A 21,965-nucleotide genomic window follows, 5' to 3' on the forward strand; every position below is an offset into this window, starting at 1 on the left:
TTTTTATTTTAATGATCTTATACAGCGGTAATTCTAATACCAAATAACGATAGTGATTATTTGAGGAAAAGGGGGGAAATGACCAAACAAACACATATAATGAAATCTACTTAATTAGACACTCGAAAACAAAAAACAATTTCCAAGTTTCTTTCGTCTTCTGGGACTCCCTTAGATTGCTGGGGGATGGTATCCCTTCTCAATGTGCCCGGAGACTAAATACTGGAGCCGCCTCTGATATTATATAGAATATTATTGTAAGTGCAAAGGCGATATTGTGGATACTAATCGAAGGTCCATAACCTGAACCTTTGAGCGTTTATGGGCGCTAGTCTTGTTGTCGAGGGTAGTAGAAAGGTAACACAATAAACAAAGTTCGATAATTTAAGCTTATATATATATATACACACTATATACACGCCAACAAAATAATATACACAAAAATATATGCAATGAAAGATTTAACAGCGTCGCGCGAGCTGCATCTCTGTAAGCGGCGTAGCTTCGCTGAGATCTCGGCGTTCAAGATCTGATCGCTTCGCTTTTCCTCGATTCTAACCATCTCGCCTGGTTTCGTGTAAATATAGAACAATGAGCAGGTAGAAGGAAGAAGTAATACAGCTTTTTTTTGTTTCTATCAGATGTGATTAAAAAATCAGTAGTTTCATGATCCGATTAGGCTTTAAAAAATCTGTATAAATGACATCAACTTGATCACCATTGTTGGATGATGGATGATTTAATTCAAAGTTAGATATAATTGTAAAGGAAAGATAACGAATGTACCAGATTTTAGGGATGTGTTGAATAAATATCGGAATCTTTTGACGGAACTGACGCAGAGAAAGGCAAGTAATTATTATATTCTCCTCATGAACACGATTACAAACGGAACAGCCAATTTAGATGCATTTTTAATGTATCACAATTTGTAAATTTATATTTGATTCCAGAATTAATTATCGATTTGTTTTTCTTTCCTCAATATAAGATTTCCATATATACACTTCCATGTATATAATTCTATATACTAATATATGCGTAAAATTATGCAAAGGCTGATATTATGAAGAAAATACTAGCCAAAAAATTGTCTGTAATAACAACACCCCGAAACCACTACTCTGTAAAATAATTGAACAACCTAAGGTAAATAGAAAAGAACCTATCATAAACCAAAGAGAATGTGAACATATAGACACAACTTACCCCTCCAGATTTAGGGGTAATTGAGGTGGAGTTTATTTATGACGCAACAAGCCATTCCTGTTTGATTCCTCTGATTGGCCGCCTTTCAACCCCGACTCCACCCTCGAAAGGGCACAACGCGTTAAAGACTAGAAAAAGTTCACAGTTGATCATAAACTCGACAGATTACAGTCACCAAATCACTTCTGACGTATTGTCAAACTTTGGACAGTCTGTTTCAGGGGTGTTTCGTGCGTGGTATAATACTGAGTGTCGAAACTTTGTGGTGATTGAGTGAGACATGAATGTGTGATTAGAGATTTTATTAGACTCTAAGTGCTGTTAATTGATTTGGAAATGATGCTGGATATCAAACCGACTGCAGACTATCTTAGTCGAAATTCAACGTTTGGACAGTTTTCTATGTTGTTTGGTAAATATTAAATTTGTATAAATTGCTCTTAACACTATTTCATTTCGAAAATTGAATATCTTCAGCTTGTATTATATTTGTTCTACCTGTCTTTGAAATATAGAGAAATAGCTCTAGAACTTTAACTGAGGTGTTTAATTTTTTTACTTATTTAATGTAAAATAAATCCCGTTAAAAAGTATGATATTTTGTTAGAATCACGAACCTGTTTCTCTGTATTTGCTTCTTAAGTAGATTTTGACAGATTTCTGTACAGTCAAAAATTAGATCGAATCGTTAAAAATATTCTTTAGATGTAACTGACCTTTATATATTTTTTTATTCATTAAATTTATTGATTTATTTAGTTTTTAAGTATTAAATATTTAGTATTACGTAGTTATCAAGAGTTACTTATTTATAGTATTTACACAGCAATATTGTGTCAGATTTATTTTATTTTGATATATTCTGCCTGACACTAAGGGGAAACAAAGATTCAATATAAAGATTCCAACAAATTAAGTTGTGTTTCATTACCCCTTCCAGAATTACTGAGCTTAGATTCTCCAATATAGAATATATCGAGTATATATATCCATATGGTACATCATCAATGAAATTAATAGTTGGGCTTTCTGCATTTTCAAATCAAAGCCTATATTATTCAAAGTAAGCCATTATTGATTTACAGCTTTTTAATCTGCCGCCGTTCGATTCAATTTTAAGGCGAATTTTCTATCACAATGCAGTGCTTGTTACTTCTTCGGTGTAATTATTCAAAACCTTTCCATCCATAAAAGTAATTGCCAAGCTTTGATTCGAAAAGCAACAAGCAATCGTGGACAAAATCGTTTTCTGATTCTAATAGTCCAATGTCATTTGAAGGATGTTTTAGACCAGTGAAAATTTATTCTAAATGGACTATCTGGAAGATGTAATGTCTTTGTTTTCCAATACTTTATTTATTCTCATTTTATTGATAAATCCGTTTCAGCTGCCATTTCTTTTATTCCTTATTTCACGCGGATATTAGTATCTACTTGAGATTATGCTCATAATTTGAATATTGACTATTTCACATTCGTAATCAAAATTGGTTTTGCAATTTTTCAATTACTTCTCACGAAATTAACCTAACATTAACATGATACACGGATTACTCCATGATGAATGGCTTGGTCGTAGTAGGATTCTGCGAAAGACACCCCAAAATAAGCAAATTTTTCTCGCCTGGTAACATACTAGCATCGTACAAGCCGTAGTATTTGCTATGATGGAACGTGATTGGCGATATTTAATTGACGCTATAAAAACAGCGTTATCTCAATCTGCTTAGACAGCATAACTTCCATAAAAGTAGTAACGACTGAAACGGTGTGCTCTTGGCTTGTGCCGAAGTGAAAGAACTGGCTGCAAGTTACACCTCTTTTGAATGCACGATCACTCTCTCAGTACTCTGCTAGCACGCTAAATTCTGCGTAAATGGTTGGAAACCTGTTTCGCTTACGAATCTACCTGAACAGGCTCTAAGACTAGTCATCAGACACGGTAATCTAAGACGCCATGTCTATACTATCATCATCACGGATGATTAGAAATGTTGTTCGTACATGGAGGACTGCAGGCGAATGCCTAGTACTCACAAATGCGAGATTCCAACACTTGAGTACGCTTTCGATTTACAGTTAAAAGATGTCTGATAAGTGGTTCATGACTGTCTTATCAGAAAATCAATGTCTGACCGCCAACTAACATAACTATGAACTATGATGTGAGGCACTTTTAAGTACGAGATAGTGAACAAGAGTCCGTTCCGCCACCGACGCCCAAAAAGGGCTATTAAGCCTATGGAAGAAACAAAAACCTACTAAAAAACATAACAAAACAAAATAAAAATGCGATAGAAACAACAGTAATAAACAAAAGAGGAGATGAACTTAAAAGAACCGAAAGAAAAATAGTGAGAACTATAACAGGCCCAAACATAACACCGGAAGGAGAAAGAAGAGAGAAGAAAACGAAGAAATAGAGAGAGAACTAGGGAATGAGAATATAGTGAGAAACATAAAAGTACAAAGGCTCAACTGGGCCGGGCACATAATGAGAACGAAACCAACTGAAATGATCAAAACGCGATGGATCCCATTGTGGCCAAGGAAAAAGGACAGGCCGAGAAAAACTTGGAGAAACGAAATAGAGGAGGACATAAGAGCACTCAATATAGAGAACTGGAGAGCAAAATGCCGGGACCGAAAAGAATGGAAAATAATAACAAAAGCAGCCAAAACAAACGACAAACTATAAAGCGCCATAAGCGATAGCCAAAATCCACATGGGACTGAGAGGCATGATGATGATGAACGAATTTTGTAATTCTCCTGTTTCAAATTGTTTAGCTCTTCTCGGCGACATGCACGAAATACACCAGCAATTATTGCCACTTTAATCATTAAATAATCGGTATATAGATACTATTCATTTAAAAATTTATCAATTTGTTGTCTGGTGAGAATTTTTTATTTCTTCGAACGGTACCTCACCATGCAAGGAATTTGTGATATTTGCTGATGTCAACATTATCCTTAATTAGCGAATTGGCTTTTATCATGACATTGTTGAAGATATCCCCGCACTTAAATACAGTTTCACTAAGCTTTCCTTCAACTTTCGCCGATTTACCCCATAAATTTACGGTATGCAATATCATACTGTTGTTTCTATTTAAAAGGCAGCAGATACGATGTCTGTGTGTTCAACAGAACAGCAGTTTCGGCTTCGGCATATCGACGATCAGTTTCAGTTTCGATTTCTTCACTATTCATATCTGTTGTTGTAGCACAACAGAAATTATTCATACAAACATACCAAACAATCTTTACTTTTTATTGTTGTCTATATATCTTATGACACTCTGACATTATTAAAAAACTGGATACCAATTTCGGTTTTAGTTAATTATTTTACCTAAAGTAATTTCGAATCGAATTCTGTATTTTTCATTTGTTTAATTTTAGTAGCTTATAAATTTCGCACAGCAGCGACTCCTAACTAATAAACCTCTAGCTATGTAAAAATTATGTATGATATACATGTTAAATATAAGACAAAATCGTAGTTTTAACAATTGTATCATAAATAACTAATTATTAGATCTCTGATGTAGATCTCTCAGTATAATATCAAATTATTTTCTAAATGACTTTTTTTCTGGGCCTGTTTACTGTCCTATTAGCTTTTTAGTCCAAGGTAGGTATTCGCGTATTAATAAATTTATAATGTCAAAAATTCTACTCAGGGCCGGATTAAGATTTATAAGGCCTGGGGCTAAAATAATGACGGGGCCCCCTTAAGGAATTCGAAAACCCGGAAAATTTCACAAAATAATATCAATACGTTAGATTTATGGTATCAACACATCAAAAAATACAGAATGATTTCCAAATGATGGGGCCCTCTTGGACCTAGGGCCCTGTGCTATAGCCCCCCCACGCCCCTAGCTTAATCCGGTCCTGATTCTACTTATTTATTATCACTGAATTACGACGTGTTACCACAACGTAGTCAGGTGTTGGTTAGATGTTGGTAGATTCGGTGGAAGAATCCGCGAGAGAAATAATCTATTATTTAATTACCTTCACTAGAATAAGCCCAGTGCTTCGTTCGAATTACTAATTAGCGAATATTTTGTTACAGATACTTCGTACAAAGGTTCATGGGGCTCGCACGCTACATCGCAGTCGCAAGGTTTGCCCTCCATTTATTATATACTCGTTTAAATACATGAATAGAGATGAGAGATCCTACTTGCATCATTGCTAATTTCGAAAAAATAGTTGTTCAAGTTTTCAGCTCACGGTTGAAAAGAAATGTAAATCAAATATACGTTGGGGAATATAATCAAAAAAAGAGGTGTAAGTGAAAATTCCCATCTCTATGCACGTTTCACTATCAATTCAAACAAATATTATAATATTTATAAAGTGATAAAAATTAAATTGATTGTCAACATTTCTGCATGAAAAGGTGATTTTAAAAAGTGGACAGGAGGTTCATATACTATCTATTTAAAAAATTTAACAACTATAATTGAAAATTCCATTAACTGGGGGAACTGAGGACAGCGCTAGCGTTGCCGTTCCAATGAAAAATCTGTTTCGGGAGGAAATGGAAATCCAGACGACGGAAGAAAATGTAAAAATAAATGACATAAAATCCGTTACACAAACCATACAACCGAACACGACAAATCGGCTAATACAAATTTCCTCGAAAACATAATTTTTGTTTTTTGGTGGTTGAAACATTGGTCTAGTCCAAATTTGTATTATACAGATAAATTAACTGCATGGCGTACAGCAAATATTTATGAACGTTAACCAAACGGGGAAATACAGCATGGAAAAAACATTTGTTGTAATAAGTTTTGATCTATTTATTTCGCAATAATTACAGAGTTTGATTGAATTCCAAACAACTCTTTTCAACGTCAATTGAATAAATTAATTTCGATTTGTTATAAAATTTAGGGGCCATCCATAAAAAACGTCACACGTTAATGGGGAGGGAGGGTATCACCGAAGTGTGACATCGTGTGACAAGGGGCATGGGGGGGTCAATAGTTTTGTGACGTCACGTGTTAAAATTTAAAATACTAAAATGCAAAGTTTGGATATGAATTGAAAATTTAAAAAATTTTATGAAATGTTGGACTTTATGTTGATTTTATTAGATTATTATATAATAAAAATAAGGAAAAAATGAAAATATCTGTTTTCGCTCGATTATTTTTAAATACATACATAAATTTAAAAAATGTGTGACGTCACATCAAGAGGGGGAGGGGGGTTATAAAAATGTGACAACCTGTGACAAGGACGGGGGGAGGGGTTCAAAAGTCCTAAAATTCGTGTGACGTACTTTATGGATGGCCCCTTATTGTTGATTTTGCATCATCAAATTGCTGTTGGCAACTTGAAATTTGTTTTAAATATATTAACCAATTATTTTTTTTATAATAATCAAGCATGCAGCACTGTGTTAATAGGTATTTCAACAATAAAAAGATTAGAAAATGGGATAAAAATGGCAATAAAAAAATTTCAATGGCCCATGGGGGGATCGAACCCGCGACCTTCGCGTTATTAGCACGACGCTCTAACCAACTGAGCTAATGGGCCATGTGAATTTATAAAAAAAATTGGTATAAAACCGTTCAAATTCATCTTAAAATTTCGAACTAACAAATTATTATGAAACATTCATTCAATTTATAAAATGTGCCACATATTCAATTACAAGCTAATTTAAAGATTATACAGTATGTGTTATTATACATACAACGAAAAATCGCACGTCAAATTTAAATTATAAGTTGACATTATTCATCGTGAAAATGCGATTCCTAACTTCAACCCCCTTCGAATGACATGTACAACCCCCAATTTTCTAAATGACAAGTATAGGCTTCTGGTATATTATTTGAAAGATCTCTTCAGTTTCTATTGAAAAATATTTAAAATATTAAGTTCATTACTGCAATTAAAATGAAACCATATGATTACAGAAATTGGATATAATATACACAGAGGCAACGTAAGATTGTTGAAATTTCCAGCTAATTGTTTTGTAATTAAAATTAGAAGATATCAGTATTGTAATATTGATTGTTTGAACTTCTTTCAATTCTGAAAAATGATTAAATTAATAAATATTAATAAAACGAAAGATTGGTTACGAAGGTAAAATCCAAACACAACAGGAACAACTAATAAACTTGAGAAGTATTTTCGCGAATTTGGTCAGATAAAAAAGCATATACCAATACACTTTCAGGAAAACTTCCATTTATTGCGTAGACAGGCAACTACCACATTCTATGTTAACCATACATCGATAGTAAACATATTTATAAAAATATTATTTTTGGGATGTGTCAGGGGGTCACTAGAAGCCTTATTCCAACTTTGTGGGGCTGCAATCTTTGTCCTGTAGTCGCCATCTTGGAAAAGGAGTACCAACACCTTTTTCACTCTGAAGCAACCGATCTTAAAGAAAATTTTTTGAAACATAATTCATTCAAACAGTATGTCTACTATTTTTTTCATAAAATTAAAAATGAAAAATTTATTAATAGAAATAAGGGAATATTTATCAATTTTTTTATTTTATCATTTCACAATAAAACTTCTATGTGATTTTTTTTGGATATGCATTCATGACGATATTAGAGCGCTCTAAAATTGACCGGGTTCGTCTATACTCGTAAGGATCCGGTGAAAACGAAGCGTTTGCCTTCATTTTATATTATTTATGTTAACACTAGCTTTACAACATTCCTATATTATAACTTATTCACCTTCACCTATGAGGTAGACGCTTTTTTACGTGGTATCCGGAGTAGGTCTAATCCACGAACAGCTTCTGTATGAATTAAGCATATTTTTTATCAGTTATTTGTCATCTGTTCTTTTTATACTTTTCTTGGAGGGTCTGGGTCTTAATATCTAAATTAGTGTCGAAAGTGTGGGGAATGCGGTAATTATCAGAGTCATGTTCTTCGAATTCATTATCTTCCAATAATTTTGAAATTTCATAATGCTGCTACAGGTTTGTCCAGAACAATGGAGGCATACTACAGAGCAATTTCCTCTGCATCTGCAGAAAATTAATCCATGGTTGCTGGAGGCTTGGAAGTTTGGATTGGGATCCAAATGTTTCTATGCTTCTTTAGGATTTCAGTGTTTTCCAAGACACGCCTGGACCTGGTAACACACTCCGATATTGTAAAAAAGGACTGCATCCTGTATTGGAGGAAGCGGTGATAAACTGAATGAATTTTATGTTACTTTCTTGCAGAATCATTTATATTTAATACTGTATAGATAACCATCTTTAGTACCACCTTATAAAGGTACAAAAAAAAACGTTTGCCAACTAAAGTGAGCAAAGATGTTTCTCCAGACTTTTTATGAATTTCACTGGATAGATATACGCCCTTTCGAAGGTTTTGAAGAGAAAATGTGTGACGATTTTCTACCTCTGCCATGAGTAGCACAAGAATGTTAATATCCTCTACTACGATATTCACGGAACCATAGGATTGGAATGCAGCAATTCAGCCTGGTTGAGACAAAAACCTCTGGTAACAGTTTTCAAAACGTCTATTGAGTTACATCTGTTTTTCTTATCTCCAAGATATTGTCGTTATGGTGTTCTTATTATATTTATTCTCTGTGTGTCTCTTTTTGCGATATCAGTGTCTTCGGAATAGCTATCAAATATTATACTTGCAGATAGTTCAAAGTGTTCTTGTAAATACCTTCTCAAGAATTTTCAATGATGTATTTCGATCCCAGACCACCGCCATCGAGAGCAAAATGAGAGTGAATGCTATTCATAGATTGTTCTAGTGGTGTAAAAGCATTAAACAAAGATAACTTAAAACCTGATGCCATCCTCCAATGTAAAGATACTAATATAAGTAAGGGATTGATGACGACAGGTGGTCGTCGAGAACCTTTGATTTGTGATCAAATAACAGTCCTAGAAATTTAGATCCTATGATGTTATTTATCGATCCTTCTCATTTCTCACTATGTATGACGTCTTTTAAATTTTTGTTAATAACTTCTTTATTTTTGATTTTATTAGAGAAAATAAAACGACAAATTGAAGACCATGTAATTTGCTACAAATTATATCTTCTACAAATTTTCCGTGAGATCTGTAGTTACGGATATATAGCGAAAAAAGCGTTTGCACCCCATTTTCCAAGATGACGACCGCGGGACAAGGTTTGCAGTCCCACAAAACTCTTATTGACTCCCCCACACATCTCAATAATAAAATTGCGTTCTCTGAGAAACACTAGGTAAAATCTTTCTCGAAATAACACAGTGTATTTTTGTAAACGGTTTCTATAATTACAAATAGGAATTTTAGCTTAGCTAACATGTAACTTCTAGCTTCACTTTTATGAAGATAAACTAGCGATGATAGCTTTTTCCATGGATAGCACTTTATTGCTAAAGGATTTCGACACTAGAATCAATCGACAATTTCTCAAATTTCTTCAAATTTTATTTCGTTAATACTTAAAAAATGGTGTGAAGTAAATTGAACATATCACTATCATCTTATATTTATTCAATCTTTTTATTAGTTATTTCTTAACCTAACTCGTCGAAGTAAAACAAGCTGAAACGCCGAAAGGGTTTCGACACTATCTCCAAAGGATGCAATCGGCCAGTTAAAGTAGCATCAAACTCCGCATTCACACTTCCCGAGGGCACGTTAAGCACAAAACGAGACACACCGCTGTGAAGTTAGGCATCGATGCGTTATGTCATCGCGCCTGACGTCATCACCAACGCTTTGACTGCCATTATTAAGTTTGGATAACAAACCCAACGCCCGCGGTACCAGATTTTCTCTATCTCTAATATTGCATATGACAGCTCGGTTATTATACGCTCTTTATGAGATCGCTGGAGTGGAAGGTAAACGTTATCGTAAAATGAGCCTGATATACGTGGCAGAAATGAAAATCCAATTTTCTTTCAGCATGATTAGAATCAGGGGCGAAATTAATATTCTGTTTGTATATTCCGATGGTTTGAAGATTTATTGAATATATTTTCTTGAATAAATGATTTTGAATTACTTACTAAATAAATTTTTTTGACGTTTTGACCTATAGTTTAAATGAAAATAGATCTTTTATGGTCTCGGGGCTGAACTCCTATATAACACCATAATACATTAAAATCTTTGGTTCTCTTCTTACAGTTTATAAAAATTCCAACTTATTTCTATTCTTATCATGAATTTTTTATCCATTTTGATAATTTAAGTAAAAATTATGAACGATTATGCCAATGTTTATATGGAAAGGTAAACTCGGGTATTTCTATCGAGAGATATAAAAACGAGGGACAAGTTGGCCTCCCTGCTGCTCTATAAGTAGAAAATATTTACAATTCAAGATACAAGTAGCTTCAAATTTTATTAGAAGACGATGATCTGATTATTATTTCTGTTCGAATATACCTGTCCAAAACTGGAGAAGCAACCATCTATAGACTTTGAAAGTAACGAAAAAAATGTACTACAGTAGTACCTAAAACGTCTACTGTAAAAATACCCATTTAAATAGACGGTACTATGAAAAGACTGCTCTGAAGAAAAATTAATTTATGTTATTCACAAAAACGGCACCTAACTAAACTTGAATTGAACTTCACTATTGAAGAAAAGAGCATGAAAAATCTGCAGATATGGGGAAAGGTGGAATTAATTGTTAGAAGTAGTATTTGAGGAGGAAATTTTTTTTACTTGGATGAAACATAGATTAATGAACGACATTTTGTGAAAAAAGTTTGGCAAGATGAACTGCTCCTCGGGTATTTATAGGAGCTCTGTAGTTTAACTTGCCATTTCCAAATAGTAAAGATCATCTTTCAAATATTGTTTAGACAGTTTAAACAAAGTATTTCTTTTCGAAACCGGAACGGGATCATTAGGTCAGGCTCGCAAAAACCGACGAACCTTTTTCTTATTTCCTACAACATAAATTTAGTAGTAGTTAATCCAGCCACTCTATAAAGACAATGCTAGTTTCGTTTGCAGTAATTGATGATCCTCCAAACTTTAAAGAAATACTCTAATTAGTGTAACTCTTAAATTGTTATGTTTATACCTTTATCGCGACTGCAGTATTGTGACCCTTTCTATTAACATCCAATGTGATTATTTCTACAAACTTAGTTTCCGCCTTTTGGCACCAGTAACGTAACCACTTACTGCTCTATCAAGCTTATTATTATATTTGTTCTTTATAGATTATTCAATGCATACTTTGAACTGTTTGAATCTAAGGGACACTTTGATGAAGAATTTATATGTTTCTGGTAACTTAGCAAGGAACTGTCCAGTTTTTCTGTATCTGTATAAAGTATAATAGTATAACCGGAAGCATTTACTTTCTGTTACCTGACTTATCCCTAAACAGAAAGTTTTGCCCAAACCTCTGATATAAAAACAGGCTCTATAGTCCGGTCAAATTAGACCAAAAAATAAGAGTGAAGGTACATAAATTCCCATCAAGCTGAAAATCAGTAAAATTGTTTAAAATACAATTAAAAATAATTTTTGAATGTTCCCTATTATTTCCGTGTAGGTCAAAAAATGAGCTTTTCACGATTACCAGCAAAACGGTAAGTTTTATCACAAAAATACTTCAGACAAAAATTGTAGATCATAAAATTATTTACAAAAAACGTATCAATACCTTTTTTTCCTACGAGCCACCGTTTCTGAGATATTATTCAAAAAGTTGTAAAAGTTATGTTTTAGATTTACTGTCGTATTTAATAGCTATAATTATTGCACGAGAAATACCAAAGCTGCAGAACAACATCACCGAACTTTAGCAACATCTACGTCAATTAATAATTTATTTGACAGTTACAACCAGTCAACACAAATTTCTTACAAATACTCACAACAAGTCTCGGTTCATATCAATGTTGTGAGAAAATACGACAGTAAATCTGAAACATTAGAACTTTTACAACTTTTTGAATCATTATATCTCAGAAACGGTGGCTCATAGGAAAAAAAGTATTAAACGTTTTTTGTAAATAATTTTATGATCTATAATTTTTGTCGAAGGTTTTTTTATGGAAAAACTCACCGTTTTGCTTATAATAGCGAAAAGCTCATTTTTTTTGTTGTATTTTAAACAATTTTACCGATTTCCAGCTTGATGGGAATTTATGTAACTTCGAATGTCTAAATTGACCGAATTAATAGCTATTTAACTATGGTTTCGGGGATCATGACGCACAAGACCATGTGGTGTACACGATTTTTCTTCATACCTCGATCGAAAGTACATACTTTTCGTGCATGGTCAAAATATTGAAATATTAACATTTACTTTCTGTGAAAAGTACAAGGGAACGAATGTTAAACTTTAGTCCCTACTATTAAGGACGAAAGTACGTACTTTCGACCGACGTACGAAAAAAAATATTATTTCAATGTAAATAGCAGTCAGTCGTTGAAGAAACTATTAATTCACTTATATTCCTGCAAATGATTCTTGGTCATACGAATTACAACATACGTAACATGTAAATAGTCAATTAGTTTATGGTTACATTTCAATCAAACGGTTATAGTAAAAAAAAATTCATATTGCTCCTGAAAAGTTATAAACAAAATCATTGAAATCCACACCTCAATAAAAGGAATCAACAAAAGGCAATTCTGATAGAATTTAAAAGACGAAAATAACAGAGAATCCATCGAGGCGTGCTAGCGATAGGACGAAGACTCGGAAAAGGACATTCGCTCCGGGAGTCCGGGAAGGAAGGACTTCTTCCTGTTCCGGCAACCCAATCAGACTTCTGAAGAATAATTGATAACAACTATATAGGTACCTATATTCGTTTTCCGAGAACTCGACAATCAGACTGACACATTTTGCTTTGGAACGTTTATTCAAAACATTCTCATTTTTCCTTTGAAATGAAAAACGTGGAAATTGGAGAATATTTTGAAAATATACATTTTTTTACTATTAAATTACAATATAGCTTTCAAACCGTAACATGGTTTTTCTTGAGCGAGGTGAATGGTGCGTTATACGGAGTTGAGAATAAAAGCGAAGTTCACTGGGACCATAAATAACTATTCAATTTATCTTAGTATAAATATGCAGAAACTCATATGGTTAGGATCTACGAATCGCTCTTCGTTACGATTATAGAATGAATTCTGACTTTCAAAAAGTAATTACACAACCAATACACATTGTTGGACCCATCGAAGCGATAAAACTTGTCGGCAAGTGGATTATCGCCTCAAAATCACTATTGAGTAACTTTATCATGAATTATATAATCATAAACATAGACACACACACACGACCCCACTGAGCCCAACAGAGCTCAGGAGAAATAGCATTGATCACTGGCAAATCTTATGGGACACCGTGACCAAGGAAGGATGGACTCACCAACTTATCCCGCGTTTAGATATCTGGCTTAACCGTACCCATGGAAAGGTTAATTACTATCAGACCCAATTGATCTCCGGACATTGACGTTTTTATGGGATACCTTTACAGGTGGAAACATGAAGATTCTCCGGAGTGCCCAACCTGCGGAGGAGTTAACGAAAGTGCAGAGCACGTATTCTTCACATGCCCACGCTTCTACATGCTCCGTCGAACCTGGGAAACAGTACTTTTAAGAAGGGTCACGCCTGAAAATATGTTGGAAACTATGCTGTCATCAGAAATTGCTTGGGCAGCATCGAGCACGTTTGCAGCTGAAAGAACTCCGCGCTGAAGAGAAAACAAGGAAGAAGTAATGAAATCGTGCTAGTGGAAGGAAGAGCTTGATAGCTAGATCCCACCCCCACGCAGGGAAAACAGGGGCCAGGAACAGCTATTCCTGACGATACGTATTTTTAATACCCCTGAAATAAAAAACACACACTTCTAATTACGTATATTTTTCTGAACTTTATTTTCGTAAACGTTACATCTAATATTTTTTCGTATCGATAAATAGCTTCGCATCTTTGTAAATCGCTTCCTTGTTTCCCTATTTTCACGACAAACAATCAAAAACTAAAACACCAAGATAGACACTAAGTGACAATAGTCACAATAAAAGATCAAAGGGAAATCAAGTATGCCTGGAGTCATGTCTCCCTTTGATCAGACAATGTTACAATCACGGCTAGGTAAAATTTGTGTGTGGAATAATGATCGAATTGCGTGTGGAAACACAGTAAGCTTTGAAAACATCAAAATAGGGCGTCAGAAAATACAAAACTGTGAATATATCATTGTAGTTATGATTTTCTATCACGGGTGAATACGTGTAAGGTTAAAAGGATAAATTCGATTTGAGAAGCTACCGCGGGGTATTTTCGCTTGAGGTTAAGTTCATATTGAATTTTTAGTACGTCAAATTACCCATAAAGAATAGAACTTTTTTCATTTTATTAATGTCTACTGTAATTTTGAAAGTAGTATTTTGAATCATTCATCATAATTTTATAGAAATTGAGTACCACAATTCTCAATTAATCTATTCCCCGATAATGCTTGATAGGTATTCAAAAGCTCAAAATCAAATTGAAAAGAATACACTTTGTTATTTCATTGCTACAATCCCACAACAATCACATTTATAAAAACATCTTTCGAAAATTGAAAAGTTGTATTTCATTAATGGAAAATAGTTACATAAGTATTTGAAATCTCGGAAAATATATTAAAGTTAGTCCACTTTGGTGTTTCTTTGTCACGTTTCCAATAAAAAATCGCTCTTTATATATGTTATATATAACAAGTCCTTATTTTGAAAACTTACAATATATTTCTTGACTCTGTCTGCTTCCTGATCCAAAACGATAAAGATTTTAAGAACCACAATAGCAGGAGATGATCGTGTTATCGTTTCCAGTGCTTTGTGCAACCCAACGATGATTGCAGAAATGGTTTTTAGAATATCTTCTCATAATGAATTGGAGGAAAACTATTTTCGCGTGAGGATAAACATAAAATTAATTTTACTCCATTAACTAAGCTGCAGTTTCTGGAACCGTTGGTGATCTATAATGAACACACTGTTTACACCAACACTCACAATGACACTGTCTGACGCGCGTTTCGATAATCAAATTAACGTCTTCAGAGATTGAAGTTAAACTAAAACCTATTAAAAGAGAGAGATAGAATCGTTGTTTAAAGTTTGGTAGGATAAGGAGGATTTTTGTAAGGGAGGTGGTTTGTTAGAGTACGCCCTGATATAGGAATAGCTCCTCTGCAGGGCTCTAAAACCTATTAACTTGACCTAACTTTTTTATACTAAAATTTCCCGCCAATAAGACTTCTCCTGCGGGAAAACCTTTTCAGTGACAAACCTTACATTTATGATGTAACTATATAGTGGGCTGTAAGGATAGTAAAAAGAGGACAAATGGCCTATTCGTTACGAAAACAAGCTAAAAATCACTGACTATATTTCATACTGAAAAAAATTCATATGTAGTTGCTCTTTTTTAAAAATATAAGTTTCCAATTTATTATATAAAAAAATCTTCATCAAAGTAAATCATCCACATTAACACACATCTTTAAAACATAGTGATAACATCCAAATTCCATTAAAATAATCGTTCAGTTTTAGGTCTGTTTACCAAGTTGAATAGAAGTGTCAATCATATTGTTAAGATAATTTCGACTTGCTTTCTTCGCTCCCCCAATTCACAATGCCCTTTTTTCGCTTCACTATTCCAAATCTCAAACGTCCAGATCTAATGAGTGTAATAGACGCTGGTATTAAACGTTTGTGTATAACAAAAGGGCACATTTTTCTCTGCAATTTTTTTGCTACATTTCAAACATAAAAAAGTTTGCAACTATTTTGTATTGTAAAAATTACAAAATTAATATCTTATAGAGCAGGTATATTTAAGAGGTTTATGTACATAGCATTCAACGTACCGTACCCACCGGACAATATGCAGGTCGGTGATTGAAAATTTATGACACCTCCTCCACCGTAAACCACTTACCACGAATTGACCTTGTACGGGTTCTAGTCAATGAATAAGACTGCCCAAATCAACTGCTCTCTACATCAGGTGTTCTCTAGCGAAGTTTATCTGTGCACGCGATGTATTCGGATGAGTTGTGGTCCCTTTACTAGTTGTCTTGGCCTCCAATTCACGTTCTCTTAGTACAGTAGTAAGTTATTGTTAGCTAGATTTCTTAAAGTTTGTAACCGCAAAAATCGATCCTATGCTACAGTTGTATTCCTGGGACGGGATGAACTTAAATATGCCTTGGATTCCTAGCGCATTACTGACTAAACAATATTTAAAATCTGCGCAAAAGTTGATTATATCGTTCGATGGACAGTATAACTGCTGTTTATGGTTTTTGCTATTTCATTTACACTATACTTTTAAACTTTCGGTGAATGTTGTAAACAGCAATAGCGATTTTTTGAGTAACCCCTTTACCTTTGGTAATTAACCAATCGGATAGTTCTTGCTTTCTCCATTCAGCGTTGGGTAACTATCATAGAATGGGTCAGTAATTAATCATTTGTTCATGGTAATATTTCGTGCATTCTAACTCTGGTTTACTTTTTTGACGTCAAACTTTACACTTACACTTCTAATAAGTTATTGTTCGTTGCTATGGTAACACAATATTTTGTTTATGCATGGAACTGGTCTAGGCTAACTAGATATCAATACATACTCGTATACTGAGATTTACATTTCATGGCATACTTGTTTAGACTTCAACAAAATATTAGTACTCAACTAAAATTAGTAATCTCAGTCTATTCTGCTCAATATTTACAACTTTTTAGATTTAGCAATTGTAAACGGAAGAACTATGGTAATTTTATGAAATATATTAGACAATCTTGCGTCTTCTGTTGGTAATTTTCAATATAAATAACATATTTGGGAAGAGTTTCATCTATTCGATCGTGGTAAAGTGAAATTGCACTTTCGGTTTTCCAAGAAACCATGAAAATTCGTTACATGCTTATACGGAAAGGAATCTATTGTCCGTTTCCATTCCAGTGGTTATTAAACACGGATGAAGTGAGTCGTGGAAACAAAAGTCAGTCGAGCGAATATTGTTTCACGATCACGATGCACACGTCATTTCACACAATAACTACCGTTTTACGTTTTGTTTAAATGCTACGTTTTGTTCTAGGTTACGGAACGAACAGCCTCACGGGGATGACAAAAGCGTCATTAGATCCTCATAGTCATTTACGACAACCAGGTAAGTTTCAATAAATTCAATCGACACATATTTTGTTAAGTTTTCAGTTTGATATTTTGTGACCAGTTCTAAATTTTCTTTTTCCAATCTGTTTCTGTTTCCAATCTGTTTCACGACGCATGTGAATCCTCAATCTCGATTTCCAGCAACAAATTTCGTTGACCCAGCTGGAGCTAGAGTGTCTTCTGTATTAAAATACGTATTACTTGGCCATCGTTACTACGAAGAAATAAAATAAGGCAATTAAAAACAATAAGGGAAAGTACTTTTCGAATAAAACACACGGAAAAAGCACAGAGAGCAAATGGATGACGTACCAGCATTAAGTAAAATGACTTGATGTAGGAACACAACGTCCATGAGAGAGAGACTCGTTTGGTTGTTTTTATTTGGAAAGCAAGATCAATTTCGTGGAGGATTTCGATCATTCATGGAATGACACCAATATAGGAAAGCTTTACCTCTGCAGGTCTGGGATTGAGGTGGTTTTTAGGGATTCTTTTGATGTGGTATCTTTTCATTTCACGTTTGTCAGCCTAACACTGCATGAGGACCAAAAAATCTGAAAATACTGCAGGTAAAAAAAAGTTATTCGACTAACCAAATAGCTTTTTGGAGAGTATATCAAAACCACAGAAAACCTGCAGTACCGACGATCCACGAGGTGAAGTTTAGAAACAGGTTCCACCAACAGCGATAGAAGATGGGGGATGATAATGAGGAACGTCCGTACACGTACGAAAATACCCGTATTGCATTAAAATGGGAACTATACGGTATTGACACCAATATTGGGAATTTCTATCATTATAAGAATTTAAACCTAACACTCAACAGCCCTCTAATCTCAGTTTGATTCATTTGTGAGACGTACAGGTCTTTCAGAAAGACCAAAACTGATTTTGGGTAATACTATTCAAATATACTTTCCCTGAATTTCTCTACGATTATTCTGGTAAGGTTCTAGTTCTTGGATTTTGCTACGTCATTTCAAGTATTTAAAAAACTGACACTAACGCCTTATTATTCGATTTATTAACTCGCTTTTGTTCCTAACAATCGTCTTGATAGTCTTGATTTAGATTAAAGGTAGTAGAGCCAAGTTTCCTTTATAACATTTTCCGCAGATCTATAGATAGCCCCAAAATGGGGCTTGATTGACGCGGATAGTCTTCAATATTTGTAGTACCACTTTTAAATAGGTACTATTGCTGATCTTTGTACTGCTTGAATTAAGATAAACAGCCGGTTATCTACCGCTGTGGAGCTCTACGGGCATTTGTTTAATGTATTTCATATAAGTTGTATAAATATATTTGGAACGTATGGAAAAAAATCATTTAAATTGATCATAGATTCTGTAAGTTTATATATTTGTTAGAAATCGTAAAAACCATAGTATTCTTTTGGTTTCTTTCGCTTTGTTCTTTATTCTATTATTTATCTGTCGATCTGTTGATATAACAATATAATGCAATAACTTAAATATGCTGATTGCATCCAATTGCCAATTGTGGATACGAATTTGGATTGGAATACCTAAGGAGCATGTATTCAACGTTAATAGTAAAAATTAGAAAAAACTTATCAAGTCATGAAGTCTAAACAGATAAATAACATTATTTTGATCCAATAGTTGCCGATATTTCGTTAAAAGTTTATTGTGAGGGTCCTGTCCAGTGCATCAAACTATGTAAACAAAACATCGAATATCCTTGATCTCCTTTCTATCGCCTAATGAATCGAGAGGGTACTTTTTCTTAATACACATCAACGGGGCAAATGTTCACATATGACTAAACCGAATTGGCTCCTTTATTTACACACACATTCTTCTCTGTTTATCTAGGACTACTTGCAGTAATGCACGACTTTGCTATGTCAACAAATAGAACGTTTCGCATTGATTTGCGAATATATTTTTCCGTGTTTTTTGAGGATATGGGTTAACTTAACGTCTTATATTACATTCATTTACTTTTTTACTATTATAGAATATGGTTTTAGATTTTTCAATACAATCAAATGAAAAGCATATTCCGATATTTGTATAACTTTTCATTATATTGTAGTTGGCGAGGAATGAAAATAGGATATTCAAGTTATGTTTAACTTTGTACATTCTTTAGAAATAGCATTTCAAATTGGATTGGAATTACCAATAGAGGAGTATTGGGGTTTTACAAAAAACAATAGTATTTAAACTATTGAATTATTTGTAAATTAATCAACAGCAGCATCAAACCTTTCAATAGCGCTTTAAAATCGTTTTCTATTTTTGTTTTCTTTATAGTTTATCGTTTGTCTTAGCTGCGTTTGTTACTATTTTCCATTCCTTTTGGTTTCGGCATTTTGCTCTCCAGATCTCTATATTAACTGCTCTTATTTCCTCCTCTTATTTCGATTCTCCAAGTCTTTTTTGGTCTGCCTCTTTTTCTTGGCCACTACGAGGTCCATTGCGCTATTCTTTGGATGATTTCTTCTCTTTATATGCCCAGCCCAGTTGAGTCTTTTTCCTTTATTGTATCTCACTATATTTTCCGTCTCCAGCTCTTTCTTTATTTCTTAGTTCTTCTTTACTCTCTTTTCCCCCTATGGGGTTTGGACCTATTATAGTTCTCATTATTTTCTCTCGGTTTTTTTAAGTTCTTCTTCTTATCCTTTGGTTGATTACTGTTGTTTCTTTTGCATAGTGATTACTGGTCTTATTAGGGTTTTGTGCAGTTTTATTTTGTTTTGTTTCGTTATGTTTTTGTTTTCTAATAGGTTTCTACTTCTTCCATAGGTTTGATAGCCTTTTCTATCCTTTAAACCATCCTGTCTCTGGTTGTTTGTCCCAACATTATTCCTAGATAGTTGAAAATCGATGCTGTGTTTCATAATTTGTTAGTTTTCAGTTGCTCTCTCCTGGTTTTACCCCTATTTTCATATATTTTTTTTCTCTGCATTTATTTCCAGTCCGTAATTGCTCGCTTCTTCTTCTAATTTGTTGATCGCTTTTATTAATTCCCTCTGTCATCATTTGCTATTATCTGTATTACGCCTGTTATAATGTTCTTATTCTGCAGTCCTGCTTTTCTCACAATGCCTTCCAATATTATATTGAATAGCTTTGGTGACATTGGGTCTCCCTATTTGACGACTTTATTTGGTATGTGTCTTTTCTGCCTTGGAATCTCATTTTAATGTCACTCTTATTTAGTATTATTTCTATTAATTTTCTTAATTTTTTTGGAATCCTTTGTTCTTCTAGTTCTTCTGTTATTTTTTCTCTTTTTATTGAAGCGAAAGCACTTCTGAAGTCAATATAAACTATATGTATTATAAGTTTCCTCCATATAGAATTTGGAGCATATTTTTCTAGACCTAGCCAGGCCAGTGCTAGGTATGTTGAAAACACCAGCTGTATAGCTTACTGCTTACTCTTCATTTCCAGTTTTGAGTTCATGAATATTAAAAAAAAGGGAACTTGAAAAACCTTGCATTTGTTTATTACTACTCGTTTTCCGGCTAATACCAACATAAGAGCTCTAGTACAAAACCTACAATTTTTGAGAAATTTGAACGCTAAATTGAATATTCTCAACAACTTATTCTAAAAATTTCACATGTGAAATAACCTTTTTTACTAATTTACAACTCAACTGCTAAATTGTTAAATAATTTATAATAAGTCCTAGAAGAGAGAATTATGAAGCCACTATCGTTGAATTTCAATTTACTAAATAATCTCCTCATTTAGAGTATCAAAAGTCTTTTCATTTCAGAACTTGAGTCACACAGTTTATCAATAACCAAACTTGAGTCAATGTTAATTGATATGTCTCTTTTGGTGCTCTCAATCTGGTCTTTTTTAATTTTGAAAAACTCGTTCGCAAGCAACCTTCATTTGTGGAATAGTTAGTAAATATTTGTACAGTTCTGTATATTGGAGAAAGTACCACGCAAGTGGAATTGCTTACGAGGCGTTTGGAGATAAATATTAAATAATAGCAAAACAAAAAAAATTAAAAAAAAAGCTTAAAGAAGTTTTCTTACAATTTCTAAATCATTAAATTAGCGGTTACTTCTTCATCTTTAATTAGACATAAGCTTTAGGCCATAGCGAATATAACTATAGTTATTTTTGTACCAGTAACTAAAAACTATCTATTATAGTCAAGCCTGAAAAATTACAGCAATTCTACTACGAAATTAAATCAATCATGATGAATATTAAGCGTGACCTTTTGATGACACTAACTACTGCTGCTGTCGAAGAAGAGGCAGTTTTGATACCGTGTTGTTGTTACAATTTTAAATGCAGGTGCACTACTAACAATATTACTGATTACTTAAATATTATCAAACGTTCATAATGATTATCGTTATTTATAATATTTTAAATCAGTCTATAACAATTTGATAGATTGATATTTCTATATTAAGTGAATTAATTTTCTTACTTTCCCTAACCGCTACATTTGATTAGCATAAGGGTCTAGAATTTGACTTTTTAATTGAATCCTGAATCACGGTCAGCCG

General features: G+C 33.6%; 1 protein-coding gene and 1 non-coding gene across 2 annotated transcripts in view; one reads left to right on the plus strand and one right to left on the minus strand.

Annotated features, from left to right (window-relative positions):
- LOC130443899 (DNA-binding protein D-ETS-3) overlaps nucleotides 1-21,965 on the plus strand; it is a 136,470-nt gene that overhangs the window by 77,233 nt on the left and 37,272 nt on the right. Inside the window, exons 4-5 of the mRNA XM_056778787.1 lie at nucleotides 5,297-5,347; nucleotides 17,370-17,441. Of these exons, the coding sequence (XP_056634765.1) occupies nucleotides 5,297-5,347; nucleotides 17,370-17,441 (123 nt within the window). The remainder of the gene's footprint in view (nucleotides 1-5,296; nucleotides 5,348-17,369; nucleotides 17,442-21,965) is intronic.
- Nucleotides 6,707-6,780, minus strand: Trnai-aau (transfer RNA isoleucine (anticodon AAU)). Its single transcript has one exon. It is a non-coding gene; the product is annotated as a tRNA-Ile (tRNA).

Source organism: Diorhabda sublineata, chromosome 5 (assembly GCF_026230105.1).
Source record: "Diorhabda sublineata isolate icDioSubl1.1 chromosome 5, icDioSubl1.1, whole genome shotgun sequence".
NCBI classification, from domain to species: domain Eukaryota; kingdom Metazoa; phylum Arthropoda; class Insecta; order Coleoptera; family Chrysomelidae; genus Diorhabda; species Diorhabda sublineata.